The 21,338-nt window shown below is 49.3% G+C and overlaps 2 protein-coding genes across 2 annotated transcripts in view; one reads left to right on the forward strand and one right to left on the reverse strand.

Annotated features, from left to right (window-relative positions):
* On the forward strand, positions 1-9,942 carry LOC140900226 (natriuretic peptides A). Its single transcript, XM_073317102.1, has 3 exons — positions 1-126; positions 274-603; positions 9,889-9,942. Exons 1-3 carry the CDS (start codon positions 1-3, stop codon positions 9,940-9,942), a joined length of 510 nt encoding a protein of 169 aa, XP_073173203.1.
* CLCN6 (chloride voltage-gated channel 6) overlaps positions 6,638-21,338 on the reverse strand; it is a 24,373-nt gene continuing 9,672 nt past the window's right edge. The window contains exons 13-23 of the mRNA XM_073316940.2: positions 20,137-20,263; positions 19,607-19,736; positions 19,130-19,283; positions 18,873-19,032; positions 18,594-18,700; positions 17,007-17,193; positions 16,194-16,351; positions 15,115-15,271; positions 14,287-14,394; positions 13,595-13,720; positions 6,638-11,080 (exon numbers count right to left, since the gene is read on the reverse strand). Coding sequence (XP_073173041.1) covers positions 11,000-11,080; positions 13,595-13,720; positions 14,287-14,394; positions 15,115-15,271; positions 16,194-16,351; positions 17,007-17,193; positions 18,594-18,700; positions 18,873-19,032; positions 19,130-19,283; positions 19,607-19,736; positions 20,137-20,263 — 1,495 coding nt within the window. The 3' untranslated portion in view covers positions 6,638-10,999. The remainder of the gene's footprint in view (positions 11,081-13,594; positions 13,721-14,286; positions 14,395-15,114; positions 15,272-16,193; positions 16,352-17,006; positions 17,194-18,593; positions 18,701-18,872; positions 19,033-19,129; positions 19,284-19,606; positions 19,737-20,136; positions 20,264-21,338) is intronic.

Raw genomic sequence — 21,338 nt, forward strand, 5'->3', positions numbered from 1 at the left:
ATGGGCTCGTTGACTGCTGCTGCCCTCCGGTTCCTGCTGCTGCTGCTCACCATGAAGCCCCAAGGAAGAGCCAAAGCTCATCCCATGTACGGCTCGGCCTCCGCTGCTGAACTGGCTGACTTCAAGGTAAGGCAGCAGACATCACTGGCAGAACACAATGCAACCAAGGGCTGGGGGAGCAGGGAAGGTGTGCACTGCTTTGCCATTCACTCCATCCCCTAGGGTGATTCTAGGGTAATGCTATCTCCCCCGCTGCCTCTCTCTGCATTTCAGACCCTGCTGGACCGCCTGGAGGACAAGCTCCCATCAGAAGAAGCAGAGGCAGGTCTGTCCCAAGAAATGAATGAGCAGAATGAGGAAGCCCCAGGAGATGCCTCACGTCCCCTCGCTCCCTGGAACAGCGAATACATTAGACCCCAAAGAGAAGGCCTTGCCTATGGGCGCAACAGCTGGGAGTGGCCCAAGAAACCTCCATCCGCCCAGAGGAGCAAACTACGAGCACTGATGAACTCGCCACGCAGCATGAGAAGGTTCTCGGATTGCTTTGGCCAACGGATAGATAGAATAGGAGCCCAGAGCGGACTTGGATGCAACAACTACAGGGTAAGAGGGAGAGGGAATGGCTGACCTACTCAAGCACAGCTGGGGCACTGGATACAAACTAGAGTAAGGACGAAGCAATCTATGCTCTGGGCAGAGTTCCTGGGAAGTCACAGGTGGACTGACTGGTCTAGGTTAAAAGCTGGACGATGGATTTTGAGGGGTCTCCTACCCCAACTCTCTTGTTCTTGTGCTGCAGTGTCCAGGTGGATAATTTAGAAAAAACAGTGGGACTTAAAATGGGTTGGGAGCTCCAGCTCCAGTGCATTGGGTGACACTCTCTCTTAACATGTCTTTTCTGAACTTTTAGGAAATTTTCATTTTTAGAAACAATAATGAAGACTGCGTCCTTTTCTGGCTGAGTCCCGAAAAGTCAGTTCCCTAATTTAACATAAAGGGCTGCAGTGAGAACACATAACCCTGGTGGAATGGTGCACTCAGACACCAGCCATAAGACCCACCCTAGATAGAATCCTTTAAAGAGCGATGCATTTGATTCCAGAGCAATGGAATTTTCCACAGTGAAGACCATAAAAATCAGAGCCCATCTCTTGGGGGTCAGTGCAGCATTGTTCCCCTTCAACATCTAGCATTCTGCTCAGTCTAGTTTTTACAATCCAACTTGAGGGGGTTTCTACCTCTTCTTCCCACAGGAGATTGGTCTGCTATTTAAAAGGTATCATTGCCAGTCAGTTTCCCCCACTATTCAGACTCAAATGCGGCCTTTTCTTAATTTCAGAACATTGTTCACAGGGCATGTCCTCAATGCAAAATTTTACTGGGTTAGAAAGTAAAGGATCGAAGGATCAACCAGCATGAGGCTGACAACTTTGCAGTCAGCATAGACCAGGGCAAGTCCTGTACAGCATCATGTTCCTTAGTCCTGGTTACATCCCAGTCCCAGTGGGGAGTAACCTTAAATAGCCAGCATGGCACCAAATTCAACTATCCTCATCTAAACTGACTGCACAGTCATCACGGTAGCTAATTCGCCTCTTCAGGGTCCTGGTCTCACCTGATAACACTTTGTAATGATGAAAAAGCCCGTGGTTAGCCCCCTGTGAAACACACTGAACAATTCCAGTGCCTCATTGCTCTTTATGACAGGTTTCAGAGTAACAGCCGTGTTAGTCTGTATTCGCAAAAAGAAAAGGAGTACTTGTGGCACCTTAGAGACTAACCAATTTATTAGAGCATGAGCTTTCGTGAGCTACAGCTCACTTCATCAGATGCATATCGTGGAAACTGCAGCAGACTTTATATATACACAGAGAATATGAAACAATACCTCCTCCCACCCCACTGTCCTGCTGGTAATAGCTTATCTAAAGTGATCATCAGGTGGGCCATTTCCAGCACAAATCCAGGTTTTCTCACCCTCCACCCCCCCACACAAATTCACTCTCCTGCTGGTGATAGCCCATCCAAAGTGACAACTCTTTACACAATGTGCATGACAATCAAGTTGGGCTATTTCCTGCACAAATCCAGGTTTTCTCACATCCCCCCCACCCCCATACACACACAAACTCACTCTCCTGCTGGTAATAGCTCATCCAAACTGACCACTCTTCAAGTTTAAATCCAAGTTAAACCAGAACATCTGGGGGGGGGGGTAGGAAAAAACAAGAGGAAACAGGCTACCTTGCATAATGATGTAGCCACTCCCAGTCTCTATTTAAGCCTAAAGTAATAGTATCCAATTTGCAAATGAATTCCAGTTCAGCAGTTTCTCGCTGGAGTCTGGATTTGAAGTTTTTTTGTTTTAAGATAGCGACCTTCATGTCTGTGATTGCGTGACCAGAGAGATTGAAGTGTTCTCCGACTGGTTTATGAATGTTATAATTCTTGACATCTGATTTGTGTCCATTTATTCTTTTACGTAGAGACTGTCCAGTTTGACCAATGTACATGGCAGAGGGGCATTGCTGGCACATGATGGCATATATCACATTGGTGGATGTGCAGGTGAACGAGCCTCTGATAGTGTGGCTGATGTTATTAGGCCCTGTGATGGTGTCCCCTGAATAGATATGTGGGCACAATTGGCAACACTATCAGAGGCTCGTTCACCTGCACATCCACCAATGTGATATATGCCATCATGTGCCAGCAATGCCCCTCTGCCATGTACACTGGTCAAACTGGACAGTCTCTACGTAAAAGAATAAATGGACACAAATCAGATGTCAAGAATTATAACATTCATAAACCAGTCGGAGAACACTTCAATCTCTCTGGTCACGCAATCACAGACATGAAGGTCGCTATCTTAAAACAAAAAAACTTCAAATCCAGACTCCAGCGAGAAACTGCTGAACTGGAATTCATTTGCAAATTGGATACTATTACTTTAGGCTTAAATAGAGACTGGGAGTGGCTACATCATTATGCAAGGTAGCCTGTTTCCTCTTGTTTTTTCCTACCCCCCCCCCCCAGATGTTCTGGTTTAACTTGGATTTAAACTTGAAGAGTGGTCAGTTTGGATGAGCTATTACCAGCAGGAGAGTGAGTTTGTGTGTGTATGGGGGTGGGGGGGATGTGAGAAAACCTGGATTTGTGCAGGAAATAGCCCAACTTGATTGTCATGCACATTGTGTAAAGAGTTGTCACTTTGGATGGGCTATCACCAGCAGGAGAGTGAATTTGTGTGGGGGGGTGGAGGGTGAGAAAACCTGGATTTGTGCTGGAAATGGCCCACCTGATGATCACTTTAGATAAGCTATTACCAGCAGGACAGTGGGGTGGGAGGAGGTATTGTTTCATATTCTCTGTGTATATATAAAGTCTGCTGCAGTTTCCACGATATGCATCTGATGAAGTGAGCTGTAGCTCACGAAAGCTTATGCTCTAATAAATTGGTTAGTCTCTAAGGTGCCACAAGTACTCCTTTTCTTATTGCTCTTTATGTGATGCAAGGATTTAAACATTTATGGCTTAACCGCCACATCTTACTCCTGTCTTAGCCAAGCTCCATCTGTTCAGCTCATGTAGCCATGCTCTGGCATTGTTCAGGATCACGTGCAGCAGACAGTCTGATGTGTTACCTTCCCACCACTTTAAGATCCCAGCTAGTCACAAACCATGGGAAGGCTCCTCTCAAAGCTTAAAAGGAAACAGCATCCATCCTCTCTTGTGATGAGTTCAGGACAGAGGGGCCCAAATATTTAACACTGCAGAAGCCCAGCTGGAGGATAGAGGAAAAGGGATCTGGAGGGGAAAAAAAATAAGAAAAAAGGGATGCTGGTGGACTTCTCAAGGGGAAGGGGCTGCTGATGCACCAGTAGCTGGTTAAGTTGCTCCTGTCCTTATCCCACCCTTTAAAACCATGCCTCGCATTTGTTCTGATTCACCTGATTTTAAGAACAAGGATTGTTGAGTGGTGGGACTCAGGAGATCGAGGATCAAATCCTGGCTCTGCCACAGATTTCCTGTGTGACCTTGGGCAAGTTTCTTCATCTCTTTGTAACCCAACTCCCCTTCTGTTAAAAGGGGATAATAATTCTCCCACTCTCCAGCTGCCTTGTCTGTCATCTCTTGTGTTCGTGTATAGTACCTAGCGCACCAAGATCCCGCTCTCCATACCTTTAGGAGCTATTGTGATGGCCGCTGTTTTAAGCAACACACCGGTGACTGAACCAGGGACTCTTAGAGCTAAAAGCATAAGCTCTGTACCTGTAACAAGCTCACCAGCAGGTTATGCTCTGATAGTACAAACAACCCTCCTCCAAAGAATAAAGAAATTTACCACCCCTACATTTACTTGTCCTTTTCTCCTTCAGTTTTGAAGCTCTACCTGGAGATGGGGGCAATCCTGATCTTCTTCCTCAGAGTCCTGGACATCAAAGCTCTTCCAAAGTCAACTGCATCTTCTCAGCTCCTCGCTGGTAACTTATGTTGCAGCAGGGACAGTAGGCAAAACTCAGCTGCCATCTGTCTTCACCCGTTTGCAAACAATTTGCCCCCCACCCTCCCAGCACCATGAGTCAAACAATGTACAGGCTTTCTCCCTGAAGTGTAAGGGAGAAGGGATAATTTTAGTCCATTGTCACTGAAAAGAATTCCAGCCTAGATTTCAGCACCTTGGACAGAAAGTGCAGGTCTGTTTCTTTCATCAAATAAATGAGTGCAATAAAAGGCTATGGTTAATTTTTCCATACCCTGCATGACCTGTCTGTGTGTGTAAAAATGTAGCTCATATGTAGTTAAGAGGACCACAGCAAAACCTCACTGACCTGCACTAATGCACCTGGTAAATATAAGCAATTTAAGGGTATTGGGGGTCTCCTAACAAGTGCTCTGATTTAATGGGCCTATAAACCCCATTTAAGTCTGAGTACAGGCACTGGGCTGCTTTAAGTGTAACCGTATTAAGCTGCTGTATTAACTCAACTGTGCTTAGTATAAAACCAAAGACCAAGAGCTATCTATAACCAGCTTACTCCTTTCTTCTCCAAGCAAGACACTTGCTGTTTCAGTCCTATGACAAAATACACCTCCACATACATACAGTCCTGATGTTACATACATACATACACACACACCCCTGAGTCCATACATACACCTCAGCACAGTCCCTAAGCTGACAAGGCTGTAGCCAAGTGTCTGGCATCTGTTTCACACCTGCTGGGGATGTTTTTAAACTGCAGATGCACTGAGCTGTCAAGTGATGTCCCATCGCACAGGGCTGCCTCGCTCCCTTTTAAGAGAAGTAGATCCTGTTTCCTCATTTTTTACATTACATCTGAGAGAGAAATTGAAAAAGAGGCTTTCCCCATTCCTGCCTCCATCCCCACGCCAGTGCATTTGGGAAAAGGAGGAGGAATAAGTGTAGATTGAGTAAAGGAGTTTTCCTCCCAGCCAGCATGTCTTCCCCGTCTCCGGAAGCGCAAGAGACTAGGACCAGATTTTGCCCACAGCCACTACATCAAATTTTGAATTTCCCCGCTCCCTGAGGGTTGGGGGGGGGAAGAGGTAGGGGGGTAGGTGTATCCCTATCAGTCCCTCGGGCCCAACACTGCAGATACTCCCTGCCAAAGGATGCTTGGTGCCAAGTTCCAGCCAGCCTACCCGGGAGAGGCGCTCGCTCTTGGCTGCACGGAAGCGTAGGCTGGTGACTCAGCAGGAGGCAGAGGGCAGCATCTGCACACAGTCCAAGGCTAAAATAAATCCTCGCACAGCAATCGTGTCACGCAGGATGCAGAGAACGAAGAGGCTGTTACTACCGTTGTCATGCTACAGTTCACATGCCAAGGGGGGGGAGGGGGCTGCACTTGCTACTGCCCCCTCCACAAATGACATTTTAGGATCTGCCTTACGGCAGCTACTGCTGGGGCTAGGGCTAAACGGTTTTGTTTCAGCTTGTTTTCGATTGGACAGAGAGGGTAGCACAGCTACTTGAGATACAGTAAAGCCAGCCCCAGCCTCCCTACAAGCCCTAAGCATGAAGTTTGGGCACCAGCAACACCCAAACCTTCCTTCGCTAGATACTTACTGCCGTACAAATCCTTTTATAAGCTTACTGGGGTGGGGGAGGGAGGCCACCTAAGAAAGCAGAATATCATCTCCACTGCAGTAGGGACCATCTATAAACCATGGGGGACCAAGCCTGTTGCCATCCAAGTCAATGACAAAGCTCTCCCTGAAGTCACCGAGTATGGAATTGGGTCTCTGAGTGGAGGTATCGCCCTGCTGAAATTAATATATTTGGCATAAATTTAGCAAGGATTTCAAAAGGGGATCAGGCACTGGAATAGGTAGTTAAAACCTCCAGAATTACCCAAACCAAATTCTGATCTCTGGGGCAGAGGGGTGAGGAGGAAAAGGTTGCCTGGGGGCAGGTGCCCTCCTTTCTTATAAGCAGCTGGAACTGGCCACTATCAGAGATGGACCCAGACTGACCATTTATCTGAAACAGGAGGGGTGGTGGCTAGTTGTAGTGTGCCTTCCACTACAAACAGCCAAGGGTCCTGGCCTAGAACCCTTATAGCAAACAGTGTTCATAGCTCCCTACCTTGAAAACATAGGTGCTTGGATCTAAGGCTGTTGGACCATTTTTATTATTGGGATGAAAAAAGTCAAAAATAAAATTTAAACAAACCATACAACGGGGAGGAAGAAAATCCCAGAGCCCAGCAGGTGCAGAAGGACACACAATGACATTTTACTCTCAGACATGTTATGGTTACAGGATGACATCCCAAGTGCCAAAGTTCAAATAAAAAATATATTCATACAAATTTAACAAAAATACAGTTTATATACACCGTGGAATTAGCTTACATCATCTCGTAACAAAAAACAGTGCAAAAAACAAAACAAAAACAAAATAAGTGGCTGCCCTGGCATGGCTCATAGTACAGAGGAGTTAAGACTTGCTACCCGGCGTTAACACTGCACAGGAACCCAGGAAGCAGGAGACAGCCCCCTCTACTGTCCTGAGCTTTTGACATCAATACTGATCCACTACGTGGACGCTCTCCCTTAGTGTTACTCTGATAAGAATTACAGGCACCTGTATAGTTTCTTTGTCAGCTGTTCAGCAATCGGTGCCAGACCAGAAGCAGTTAAGGTTTGCGAGAAGGGAGTTCAGTGGTCGGCTGTCTGAGCAGTCTTGGCTGAGAAGAGGATCCGGGATCCTTTGCACCCCTTGTAAGTGGCACACGCGAGAGCCCCGGCTGTGTTGCATCTCAGAACCCCACTCAGAGAAGAGCATCCATGACCCCCTTCATTTCTGAAAGAGGAACCTGCCCTGCTCTGGGCCATATATAATACTGTTGAGCACACCTGGTGAGCCCATTTGTGGATTTCCCTTTAAAGCGGCTGGCAGAGTGCCACAGGGGCCAGTTATGTTCTCCTGGCTGCAGCAGTGAAAGGAACTGCTTTCCTCCACCTCTAGGTTTTTAGTAAGATGGATGCTTAGGCAGAGCAGGTGCAGCTGAGCACGGAGTGGAGTCCGGCAGCCTTTGCAAGGTAAGGCATGGCTAGTGCCCAGACCTACCTGAGCAAGATGTTTCAGCTCGGCTTGCCTGGGGCTCCCAGCTCCATGACTCATTAATGAGGCCAAGATATGGTGTGGCAACATATATTGCCATGACTTATCTACTGAATAAACAGGACATGACGGGCAAAGGCGACCAACACAGAGTTAACAAGCCCTATTTTAGTGGGTGGGGGGAGGTAAGTGAATTCTCACATAGCAACTGAGTAGAGCGGGAGGGACCGGATCTCTCACTGGGCTTATGAAGAGATAGAGGGAGTACATGGCTGCTGCATCTTGTGGTTTGTGCCTTAAATGCCCGAACTCTAAGGTAACCCTAATGAAGTGTGATTGTTTTACTGCATGTTGGGACTGTCCAGGTGCCAGAACCCTTTGGAACGGAAGCTAGGGCAACACAAGTATATTTCAAACTTCCAGTTTATCTTGGGGGAGAATGGGGGAAGGGATATGTCCTGGAGTTTCTTGGAGCAGTTCAGTCTCTTTCCAGCCATGGAAACCAGTGCTCCTCCTGCCCCAAAGCATAGGGAAAGCGCGTTATTGACAAGCCCGCTCTAGATATAGGTGAAACAGGCTGAAGACCCTTAGTCCGCTTATGTAGAGCAAGGCGCCCCCTAAAAGTGAAAAGCACAAGCCAAAGTCAACCCACTTGACAGTCATTTAGACTCCGTTAACCAAAGATCTCCCTGAAGAACTGCATGGGCAGCTGGGACTGAGTCATCTTTCAGATGGGCTCGGAGAAGTACGAGGGTGCCACTCCCACCACAGCTATGGAACCCAAGTGGAAGGAGTACAAGATAGGTGCTGGCCCTGGGAAGATGCCTTTATTCACTCTGGGGAGCTGAAGGATCAACACCCACCATTCGGGCTACCCTGGAAGGTTCTCCTGAGCACACATGCTATTTGGAATGGTGGAGGAGACTGAACAGCTGACGCAAGCTGGGGGGGAAGGTGTGAGGAACCTGTTCCATGCATGCTGGTCACACAGGACCCTACCCGGGCTGGAATGCAGAACTTGGATGGTACTTGCTATAACCAGATGGACCCAGGAGGGTGAAAGTCACTTGCTGAAGGGAAGTTTTGCACTACATGTAGCAAGGCTCCTCCCTCTCCACTTAGCAGGATATGCAAGGAGGGCCAAGACTTCTGCTCCAGACTCAGGGAGGAGCAGGGCTTCACAGGAAGTCTGCTGCCAGTCTCGTAAGAGGGGGGAAAGATGAGACCCAGGGAAGGGTTTGCAAAATTTCATTGGAAGTGACTAAAGAATATCTCCAAAGTGAATAAACCAATATGCAGCTGAGCCCTGCCCTATATGCAGGGGTGGCCTTTCTCCACTATATATGTCAGAATGGAGTCAGGGGACCTTCTTTCGTCCTTTGCTGGTTACAGGCTGTAATGTAGATACGACAGAGTTATCTCCTATCTACAACACAAACTCCTATGATCTGGTTCTTTGTATGGTGTAGATACCCCCAGAGACCGGATCTTCCTGTACCAACTCAACCACCCACAACCTGGTCTGCAGGGGAAAGCTTCACCAATTACCAAAAGAGACTTGCTTAATGAAGGGTATAGTGTGTGGCACTTGTGTTCTGTGCACGCTACCTGTTACCTTAGAGAAGTCAGAGCACAGCAACCTCAGCCACAGCCCAGCACGGGAACACACAGCTTCCCCGGACAAACTCAGCTTGCAGATCACGGACTCTGCAATGGACATGTGAAAACACAGGTTTTGCAATCCCTCTATGCTTGGAAGGAAGAGCCCTCAAGATGGCTCAGTTTTAAAATAAAACAGACTCCTAAAACAGCAGCTCCTTTCACGGCTAGCTAAAGCCCGGTATGGCGTGGAACAGGTTAACCGAAGGGCTGGTGAGAGGGCTGTTGGGGAACCTTTCCTGGGATGCATTCCACAGGTTAGCTGGGCCAGTCTCAGAGGAAGCAAGAATGCTCTGTGCTTTATCAAGCCAATCAGTTCTGTAGTCCCTGAAGGCATGAAGCTGGCTTCCCACAGTTATCTGAATGCAAAACCCACAAGGGCAGGAGCATGCTGGAATGACACAGGTGCTGCCAGGATGGTACCTGCCAGAGCACCAGACTGGCTGTGACTGGCTCCTAAATGCTGACTTTTCCCTGCAGGTGATTCTGCGGTTGCAAGAAACATCCCAAGTGCTCTTAGAGCTGCCAAAAGCCCTTCCACTAACTGTTCTGCGGAGCGCTGGCTGGCAGTCTCAACCTCCCAGAGCCCCTTCTGGCTGGCCGCAGCATGAATTGCACCTTCTCTTTCCGTGAAGCCGACAGAAGCCAACCCTGCTGCTGTCGCTGCTGAATTGGAGCTGGAGGAGTAACGCTCATGCTCTTCCCCGTAGTGAGCTTGGGTCTTGCCGGGCCGAGAAAAGAGATTTCCTCCATCTCCACAGCCCTGACTGTAAAGATGCCCCTGGAATCCTTAACCCCCGAGTGAAACCAGGCTCTTATCACTGGATCTCTGCGGGAGGGCACTACATAATGCTCCAAAGAGGCACAACATAGCATTACAAGGAAGGGACAAGAGTGCCTTATAAAAGACTTCTCTTCTAAGGGGAATCATTGGCAACAGCTGATGAGGTTGACGGGATTTCTCTCTTCCGAGTTGTTTTGTGGGGGCATTAAGGGTTTTTAATCCAGAACAGTAATTAGAACCAAGCTGTTTTGGATTCTTGACTTGCCCAGATGCTCTCAGCAGCCAGCTGCTGTCAGACTAATCCATAGCAGGGATTCCAGCACCGAAGGACATTAAGAAATTAGGAGCTTTAAGAACTGAACTGAAAAACCATGAAGCCAGAGTGAAAAACCTGGACAATTAAGAGTTCCTGATGGCAGAAAATTCCCCACGCCCCCCAAGGAGGTGTAGTTTTAATGCCACTGAGAATAACCAGCAATTTAGTGTTTGAGGATATTAGCAAATTGCAGGGGGTGATCTCAGCTTTGACAATGACCCCTTCTCGTGCGAGTAAGGCAACTACTTTAGCAGAACTGGGAAGGGAAAAGAAATCAACAAGAGAAGGGAGGGGAAATTTGCTGCACTCCTCCACGTGGGACATGGCATAGCTGGCGATATTGTTACCCTCCAAACTGCAGGCATTTCTATAGGAAGAGCAGCCTCGGGGCAACTTCTGATGAAAGGAGACGGCAGGAGAGAAGAGAGCATTCTGGCCAAGAGCAGTCAAAGCAGCACCTCTCTGGAGCTGGCCAGAGGCTCTGGACTCAGATAGCTCCTCTACTCTCTGCCAGTGAGATGTTCTCTGGTCCCCAGACTGCGTGGGAGAGAAGCCATCCATCATGTCCTTGGTCATGGGGCATCCAAGCAGAAAGCGAGGGCATGTGCAGGCTTGGAGGAAGGAGGGAGCCATACCGACAGCAGGCTCAGATGGTTTGGTAGTGCTGTCTCAGTCTTGCCTGCAGAAATTCATGAGTCAGGTTGTGTCGAGTTATTATTCCAACAATCTGGTGAGGGGAAAGAGGAAACCATACAAGTCAGTCTCACCGACTCACATTAGGAGACACGGGCTCGGTGGAGGAGAAGAGGCAGTAGTGTTTCTTCTGGCTGACCTGAAAAAACCAGGTGAGAAGGCTTGGGCAATTCTCCGAGAGGCTTGGTCTAGACACAGGGCTGGGAGCGGGTTCAAGTTCTAATCCCTGCTCTGACAGGATTCTCTTTCTTAGGGCTTGTCTACACACACAAGTCACGCCAAAGTAACTATACTGGTATAATGGTAGCACAACCCTTCCATGGATACAGTAATAGCAGTATGAAGGTACTTCATAACCATGTGAAAAGGGGAATAAGCTGTACTGGTATAAGGCACTTTTATATCCATGGGGCTGTTCCTACATCTGTAGGAAAAATCAGACTGTTAACCAAAATAGTTACATTGGTACAAAATCTGCATCTAGTCGAGACCACAGACAAGTCACCAACCTCAGACTTCCTCCATTTGAAACTGGTTTAATACTGCCCATATGGGGTGGTGTTGCTTCGTGCGCTATATAATGATGTGCATCGAGTTGGGCACCTCTGTGGCCGGAATGTCAGAGGTGCTGAGTGTATCACTGGGAGCAGCAGGCGCTCAGCACCGTGGGAAAGAAAGGATGCTTAAAGTGAAGCAGGTAAAAGGAACGCTTTGGGCCAATGTGTTAATGATCTCCAGTCTCCGCGGAAAAGAGTGAAACCGTCTCTAGATCAGTTTCTTTCAACTCACCTTCCATAGGGTCCAAGTAGCCAGATTTCTAGTCCCCCCTCTACAATATCATGCATAATCTGCTTCATCTATTTTCAGCCGTTTCTAGATTGTGCTAGTTACATCTCAGAGTATCATGTCAGAAAGAAACTCCTCAGTGCCATATGTTAGCTTGCTTTTGGACACCCACTCTTCCGAAACTGCCTATCTGGTCATGGCCCAGCTGTACGTGACCGGGTCCCCAACACCCTCCTTCCTCACCCCCGGGAACAGCTCCATGCTCAGAATAGGAAATCTGAGGGAGGGAGGGAGGAACACAGCCAGGGAATACTTCAGACTACAGCTTCAAAGGCAGCTAAAGCCAGGATCTCTCCACACTTCTACCCAGCTTAACTTTTACTGTAAGGGCCAATACAAGGGCTGACTCAGGCCCGGAGATGTGCTGGACTCTCCTCATGAGCCAGCAGCATTCGGCTCTTCTGAATCAAGACATTTTAGCTAATTTTGTTAATTGCCTTTTTAGCCTCAGAGTCCATCTGCTGGCTCCTCTGGCCAGCAGAACCCTTGTATGGGTGTACTAGAAAGACACGCCCATGAACCCAGTGGTGGGACGTCACATGGGAGACTTATGGTAGCAGCAATGCATTCTAGGCAACCCAGGAGAGCTAGCGGACTATGACTAAACAAGGTAAAGTGCTGGCTGCTTCCTGGTCTCAGAGAGAAGCCACCACCGCCCTCTCCTACAGCGCTGCTCATGGAAGATTTAAATCTCGTGAAGTGCGGTCAGTGGCAGAAACACCAGGTGGTGTTCAGCAGAATGGGAATGCATTTAAAGATTAGCGCTAGGATCCTTTCATATACTCTGTAGGGTCACAGTAGAAAATGCATAACCACTCAATAGCCCTTGCTTGCAGCATTTGCTTTTCACTAGCAGGCTCAGTGGGGCAAACATCATAAATCCTGACATTCGGAGAAAGCTTCTGCAGCCTCATCCTTGCCTACCACATCAGTTATGTCCCTGAAATACACCTGAGCTAATTCTAGGCATTAGATAAGAGGATGACATGTATAATCTCTGGGGCAACTTGGCTTCATGTCACATGATAAATCCTGTCAAGAGACCCACCAGTGCAACAGCTCACCCAATACATGAGCAAGACCCTCTCCCGCACATATTCTGCGGTTAGTCCTGGTATGCTTTCCGGATTTTCTTATCCGGCTCCAGCACTAGTGAGGGGATGCTGACTCTTTACTATGTTTATGGGAAGCTGAGGACACCTGCTGGGCACTTTGGGGCACTGCAAAATGCCACAACAGTTCTGGATAATTGGATTAGTTCTATACTTGACTGTCTCAGCTCTTACAAAGACAATGTAAATTTCTGTTTAATAGACGGATGTGCCCAACCTGGACAGATCGCTCCCAGGGGCTTTCAGTCTTCTTTGGCTGCAGAGGCTGCCAAAACAGGGGGCAATTAGTGCCATTTGTGGTGGGTTTTGTCAAGTGGACCCTGGCCCACTGGAAAGTGGACTAAGACCCCTGAACAGGCATCAGACAGCATCAGCTTCCAGTCATGGCCAACCCACGCTGGATCCAGACTCGGGACAGGTGAAGGTTTCAACTTTATTACCAGAGAGAGAGGTTTCTCCAACCCCTGAAAGTCACATTCTGCTCGCTGTCAGAATGGGTTTGTTCAACATCAATCTGGGACTGAAATGGAGCATGGTGCATGCCCCATAATGCCCCACCCAGCCAGGACATGGCCGCAGTATGGACTCACCTCTCCCACTGCATTCACCACTGGTAAGTGCCTGAGCCCCATTGTCCTAAACAGGTTGAAGACTTGCGAGGCATGGGTGTTAGGGGACACCGTGAAGGGAGATGGGTTCATGTAAGGGGTGACGTCCTGGGGAGAGTCAAGAAGAAAACACCAAGGTCATTTCTACCAGGTAGTTTCCAAGTGAATGTCCATTCTCCTGGAAGCGAGGGGATGATAGGGGTGCTTTAGCCCTGTAGACTCCATGAGTCTTGGGCCCTTTCAGGCATGCTGGCTGAGCCTGCTGGTCCAATGCAACGGCAAGGAGATTTTGAACAGGTACAAGTAAGATCCATATTCACTTAAACCAAGAGTCAAGTCTAGTGAGAACAGGAGCTGTTCTCCCACTAACATTCAATTGATTTCTTAAATCCAGGCAGCTAGGAAGTGGTCGGAAGAGTAGTTCAGACAGAGATGTCAGAGGTGCAGGATTTTTGGTCACTGTCACCCGGAGTGGATTTGAACCTGGGCTCACCCTAAAGCAGCAGCCTGGGGAGACCAGAATTGGAATTTGGGAGTAAGATTAGGTATAAAGTGTCTCCATAACCCCAGGCCAGGGAAGCATTTTTAAGAGGTCTTTGGAGCATTCCTGAGAATGTGTATCAGGGAGAAAGGGCACCACAACACGGCAACAGGGTCCCCTCAGCATCTCTTACCACTATCATGCGGGGGTTCAGCAGCGTGAGGTCCAGGTCATGAATATCGGGGTAACGGGGGTAATCCTCAGCCATCTCGGCATACGACAGTCGAGGCTGACTGGTGCTCTGCAATTGAAAAATGAAAAAGCCTCGCTGAGGAGAAGCATCGCCCTTCCTAAAGCAGATGAATGACTGAAGCCACACAAGGGCATAGCTGAGACTGGTGCTCTCAGCAACCCTCCTGGTCCCGCCGACAAGCTCAGGGAGTTACACACGTCTGGAGAGGGATTCTTGGCAACAATTCACAATGGCACAGGGCACATTTAAACAATACAAGGAGTCACGCTTTTGGCAGAGGAGAGGAAAGGACTGATTTGTTCTCCAATCCCATGGAGGATCTATTCCCATCTTTGGAAGGCGGCACCAGGATACTTTGTGGGAGTTGGGCACCAAACAGGCTGGATCATTTCTCTTGCTACACGCCCGGAGATACCTCTGTCCAGCAAACCACTGAGAGGCAGAGACACGGGGGACAATAACACCATGCTGACGGGTGCACTATGGGTAGTCAGACCTCTCCCCTCCCACGAGGGTATGTCACCTCTATGCAATACACCGGGTATATTCATAGACAAGCTGCTATTGTTTGGTAGCTGCACCTTCCCCTGTGCTTGCACAGTTACATAACAGGAATAGTTCTCACTTTGCAGACAAAAGGGAGGATTCACTGTTCTACAGGGACGATGGAGTTTAAAATACTGCATGCCAGCCCCTGGGGATGCCGTCTTCCCAATTCCTCCCTGCCCACAGAGAATCCTCATCTGCCCCAGAATCTGCAAGACTCACCGACTGACTCTCAGAGTAACAGACTCCTCGGACGAGCAGGGTAACCAGCTGCGAGCGTAAGATCAGGCCGTGGAACGTCAGAGGTCGGAAGCGTTCCTCCATGGTCCACTCTTCACTGGGGGACTGGTCTGGGTACAGGTTGGGGTAGGGAGTGTATCTGTGACAGATTTCACACCACTTGTTACAATGGGTACTGCTTGGAAGTACTTAAAGTAACAATGGCAGAGGAACAGAACCACCAAAATAGGTTACTGTCTGACAGCTGTGAAGTGCTTGGTCCACACTGAGTGCCTTTCATGCAAGCATTTCAAAGCACGTCACAATGGGGAAAACACTTGCTCATCTCTCGTACAGATCAGGAAACCGAGGCAAAGAGGGTTAAGTGACTTGCCCCAACACAGCAACTCAGTGGCAAAAGCAGACCAGAAACCAGCCTTCCCAACGCGGAGCCCCTGCTCGGACCATGAAACCACGCATGTGTGTGAAAATCAGCTGCGGGTCCCAGCCCGGGTCCCAACAGGCTGCTGTCCACATTGTGAAACCAGACCAGCGCAGTAGGACACTGGCTGCAAGCTCAGCAGGGATCACCCAGGCCGGGCGAGGCACACGAGGGGGGAAACTTTGCACTGCCACCGCCCGTGCTGCAGATACAGCTGGCCGGCTGGCCTCACATGCCCCACGTCCCCTTACGAAAGAGGGGCAGGTGCTGCTAGGAGACTCCCAGGTACACCAGGCCCAGCAGGAGCCCGGAGGGAAATCTAGAGGAGGAATGGAGAGGATGGGGCTGGAGTACAGTAAAGAGAGAGGAAGAATGGTTCAGTGGCTAAGGCACCAGCCCTACAACTTGGGAGACCTGGGTTCAAGTCCCTGCTCTGCTGCAGACTCCCCGAGTCACTTAGTCTCTCTCAGCTCCCCATCTGTACACTGGGGCCAACGGCCCGGCCCTGCCTCACAGTGCGTCGTGAGGATAACAACAGTAAAGATGTGAGGTGCTCAGTTACTATGGTAACGGGGAATACATAAGCACCACAGGTAAACCCCACTGCGTTTCCAGCCATCGTCACCTCCAGGGGTCTCACCGTCTCTCCAGCATCTGCTGCAGCAGATCCTCCTTCTCAGGCGGCTCCTCTGGTGCAATGTGCTCATCACACATGTTGCGCAGCTCGCTTGAGGGGTAAGATTTCATGGACTGGCTCCGCTTGCGCTGCTCTCCAGCTCTGGTGAGGATGCTGGATTTCTGCAGGGGGGATGGGGGGGGGGTGGTGTGAGCAGAACCTTTACACAAGGGACATGGGTCTCGTGCAAAACAGGGGGTCAGGAACCACGTAAAGCGCAGAACATCTGAGTGCTCTAGGCAAGGAGTGCAAGAATTAACCCTTTCTGATCTCAGTTGCCAGCAAAGGACTATCTACTCTAAAGCTCTCCTAGGAATGGTATTTGCAGAATTGCCAGGACTGCAGGATCCACTCTCTTAAAAATGAGAGAATCTAGAGCTGGAACAGGCTTGGGGCTGCTCAGTTAGTCCAGCTTCTTGCTAGCTCAGGAGTGCTCCATACGGCACATCCACGAGCATTCCACACCCTCCCGCCCACCCCTGCCCGGTGGTAAGTGTCCCGAAGGAACGAGTTTCCACCACTGCCCTTGGGAGAGAATTCCTCATGGAGCACGATGGCTTCACTCCATCCCTCCTGCCACATATTTAGAATATTAGGAAACTTCCTGACACCAAAAAGTATTCGGCTGCAGAACAAAGTCACGGACAAGCTGCAGACGGAGGCAAGCATGAAGCATGCACCAGCCACAGCCCAGATGACACAGGAAGCTGCCCCCCTCCAGGATCAGAGAAAAGCCCCTTATCCCTGAGGTTACTGGGCAGCCACCTCCCTCCTGACCTTGAATCTAATGTTGTTGCTGATCAGCTGGTTCCCCTTCATGAACTCTTTCTCGTTCCCCCGGTTCTCTGTCACCACAGGGAAGGCGTGATGGACCGTTGTGCGGAGGATACTGACCAGCGACTGGATCCGGGTGTGGGGATACACGTACGTCAGGTTGGGCTCCATGATATCACTGGCTCTCAGCCTGAGGCAATGAAGAAATGCACTGCTGTAGGTGCCAACATACTCGCTGCAAACAAGCATGGTGCAGAACCAGCACCAGAGAGAACCCCAAGGAACCTATTCCACATTAGTGCTGCCTTTGCCCTTCCTGCAAACCCTGTTTGCAGAGAACAGCTGTAAGGTTACTAAGGCAGCAACATTATCTACATAGCATCACAGGAATTAGACAAGATGACAAAGGCTCCTGTCCTAAAGAGCTCACCATCTAACTTAGACACACAACACGAGGATTTCACCACCACCACCACCACGAAAGGGAAAACCAATGAAGAGACACTTCACACGAAACAGCAACTGTGTACTGCCTCAATGTTTTCACCAAGCCCTTCGTTGCTGTGTTCTGTCGCAACCTCTAGGCTTTGCGGTTTGACAGGAAGCCAAGTGTACGAGTACATGGGGAAGCACCCGTAGGACAGTGATTTTCTAGCAGTGTCAGACAGAGCCTGCCCCTGCTACCTCCCTTCACTACAAGAACAATAGGTTCTTTAGCTGGACATAAGAGTGGCCATATTGGGTCAGACCAAAGGTCCATCTAGCCCAGGATCCTGTTTTCCGACAGTGGCCAATGTCAGGTGCCCCAGAGGGAATGAACAGAACAGGTCATCATCAAGTGATCCATCGCCGTCGCCCATTCCCAGCTTCTGGCAAACAGAGGCTAGGGACACCATCCCTGCCCATCCTGGCTAATAGCCACTGATGGATCTATCCTCCAGGAACTTATCTCCTTTTTTGAACCCTGTTATAGTCTTGGTCTTCACAGCATCTTCTGGCAAAGAGTGCCACAGGTTGACTGTGCGTTGTGTGAAAAAATACTTCCTTGTGTTTGTTTTAAACCTGCTGTCTATTCATTTCATTTGATGACACCTAGTTCTTGTGTTATGTGAAGGAGTAAATAACACTTCCTTATTTACTTTCTCCACACCAGTCATGATTTTATAGACCTCTAAAATATCCCCCCTTAGTTGTCTCTTTTCCAAGCTGAAAAGTCCCAGTCTCATTAATCTAGACCCAGTCTTATTAATTAACAATGCATTTCAATCAACCAACCAATCCTGGTGAGATATTAGCCCACTTTAAAGATGGGAAAAGGGAGGTCCAGAGAGATTAGGTGACTTTCCCAGTCCACAGTGGCAGAGAAAGGGATAGCGCTCAGGAGTGCCTTTACTCTGATCACTCTGCCATCCACCTTTCTCAAGAAAAACCCCAGGCTTCACGCCCAATCTCAAGCTACTTCCCCAACGCTTCCATGAAATCCTGTAGGGAGGGAGGAAGGGGTGTCCCACCCCCAAGAGCATTTACCACCAGGCCAGAGAACCATAATCAGTTCTCAAACACAGGTACAGTCAAGAGCATTGTCCTTACTTGTCCATTTCCACCTCCGTCTCCCACTCCAGCAGCGGCACCCCTCGCAGAGTCACATGGATGTCATAGATGCCCTTGTTAAAGAAATCCCCTGTCCATTTGGCTACCTAGGAAGACAGAAAAGCACCAGTTCAACCGCTTTCCAAGCACAGGACTCCTTGTCCTCAAACCTGAGAGGAGGTGGATAGGATGGACATGCATAGGAGCCTCCCTCAGCCAAGCAGAGAAAAGCCAAAGTCCAGCCAGGAACCAAGAGAGGGGTGTAGACATGGTGCTCACCATCAGGGTGATCATTATCGGAAGCCCGTACGTGATCTCATTGGTGGATTCTATCAGGATAACGGTGAGGCTAATCGTCATGCGGACCACGCCTCCCAGGAACGCCGCCGCACCAATCAGCGCAAAGGTCCCCGAGTAGATGTGGTCCAGCCCAATGTAGCTAGGGAGGAAGCACACACAGCTCTGGCATCAGGACCAAGCTGCTCAAGTGTCTAGCCAGCTTCGGCAGCGTTCTACAGCTCACACATGCAATGCACCTTTTGAGGAGGTTGGCGACCAGGCGTCCGAAGGCAGCCCCACAAAGCAGCGACGGTACAAAGAGACCACTGGGCACAGAGCTCCCATACGTCCAGCAGGACAGTAAGAAATAGAGAAGGAAGAACAGGGAGAGTGTGACTGGGCTGAAAGTACCTGCAACACAAGAAGAGTTATGACCCAGGGGGCACAGGCCTCCCGGGACCTCACAGAGTCCTCCCCTTGGGATCGGAGCAGACTCTCCTCTCTACCTCAGAGCAGCTCCTTAGTCTCAGAGTCCCAATGAGCATTAGTGAGGATGATGAGACAGAGCGAGGGGGAAGCTAGGACCGCAGGCTCTATTCTCAGCAGGCCCTGAAAGCTACAGGAATTTGAAGACGCTTTTAGTTCTCAGATTCCCGTGGAAGCACAGGAGAGGCTTAGACCAGACTCTGATGATGCTGGTGGGGACCTGAGCACGACATCTCCTGGACACTCACCATCCTGGTGGAAGAGCTGCAGGATGGCTAACTCCTGGGGGTTGAAGAAGAGCGTTGCCATGTCGTTGTAGGTTTCATTAGGGCAGAAGAACGTCTTGATGCTTGAATTCACGTCCTCCGATGAAGAGCCCTAACCAACAGCAATCAGACATTATGTTAATTTATAATCTGGTCAAGCCGCACTGGGAGTTGCCACTAGGACCGGAGTAAAAACACACACCCCTTTCAGCATTGCCTTTGGGGAAATCTCATCCAGACAGAGGACACAGGATTTGAAATGAGCCCAGATACACAACTGCCACCAATTTTCCCCAGGGGGGCAATATTCTCTCATGCATCCAGCTTTCATCAGCACATGCAGGCCTATCGGCAGGTGATGGAGTATGTTAGTGAAGCGCTGTGGGTACGTCTATGAAGGGCATATATTAACGTAAGCGAGGTTGCGTTACATGGGCACACTTTACAGATGCATGTTTCCTGGGCTGGTGGAGACTGTGCAGGAATGTGCCCCCCTGTAGGACGAGTGTTACCTGAAGGCTCAGAGTGCTGTTGCCACTAGGATTGGTGGAAGACATCTGCCGGCATTCTCCTAGAATCATGGATGCTACGAACACCACAACGGTGGTTGTTAGACACACCAGCAGGCTCTCCAAGACTCTGCAAGCACAAAGCAGAAACCATGCAGGGACAACCATGCTCAGAGTAATCGAGCCCTTGGTCTTTGCACACAGCCCTGCATCCCAACGTTGCTCTGAAAAAGCGACAGTAACCAGCAATTTGGGGCTCCACTTAGCAGACAGCAGGTCATTTTAGGTTCTGTAAGACAGGCTGTCCAGTGATCGTGTTCATTCTGACCAGCCACGCTGGCTGGGCAAAGGGATCCATCCAATCAGGAGTAAAAAAGCCAGTGCAGGCCAGGAGGCCACTCCTCTGATATGGGATGACAAGCTTTGAAAACTCTTTGGACACAGGGTCATTTAACTCTGCACTGGGCTTGCACTGTATAGACCCCCTCTGCCATCACATCAATCCAAGAGGCCCACACTAGGATCTGAGAGATGTTGTTACAGCCTTTCCTCCAATTTCAGTCACTGCTCCTCCTTATCCACATGCCCCCTCGGGTAGGGCTCTTGGACCGTACAGCACATGGCGAGGCTACACCCATAGCAATGTCTGACAGACATGCTTTTAGCAGCCTTCCATGGGCTTTTCTGGATCATTCAAAATTGGTCTCTTCCTTGTTAGCTACATGGTAATTTCCTGTAACCAGAGCTTGAATTATGCACTGATTTCCTGCACCAATGGAGTGGACAGCTTGACCTCAGATGTTCTGATCAAATGAACTGATTAAGTAAAGGGCACTGTGGTATAATCAGCTGTTCCTATCAGAACTAGTTCACCCGAGCCAAGACCTAGGGAGACCCCCAGTGGTGACACACAGGCAGCACAAGCTATATAGTTAGTTTAGGAACTGAAAAGATCTACGGGATCTGTCCCTACAGCAGCCTCAAAGAACCCCCTTTATACTCATCATAAAGGTATCCTGGCTCCTGTATACCACAAGGGTCATTACAGGGATGTAGTGGGATTGTAGCAGCTGAGGTTAGCTTAGTGTTCTTTGTGAAAATGCTATACGGTTTGCCAGGTTTTGTTATTTCACTGGGATGGATTTGCCTCCTCTCACCTAGTTCCAATTTTTCAGTATTTTAGCCTACGTGGCTCTTACTCTTTG

Source organism: Lepidochelys kempii, chromosome 18 (assembly GCF_965140285.1).
Source record: "Lepidochelys kempii isolate rLepKem1 chromosome 18, rLepKem1.hap1, whole genome shotgun sequence".
Lineage (NCBI taxonomy): Eukaryota > Metazoa > Chordata > Testudines > Cheloniidae > Lepidochelys > Lepidochelys kempii.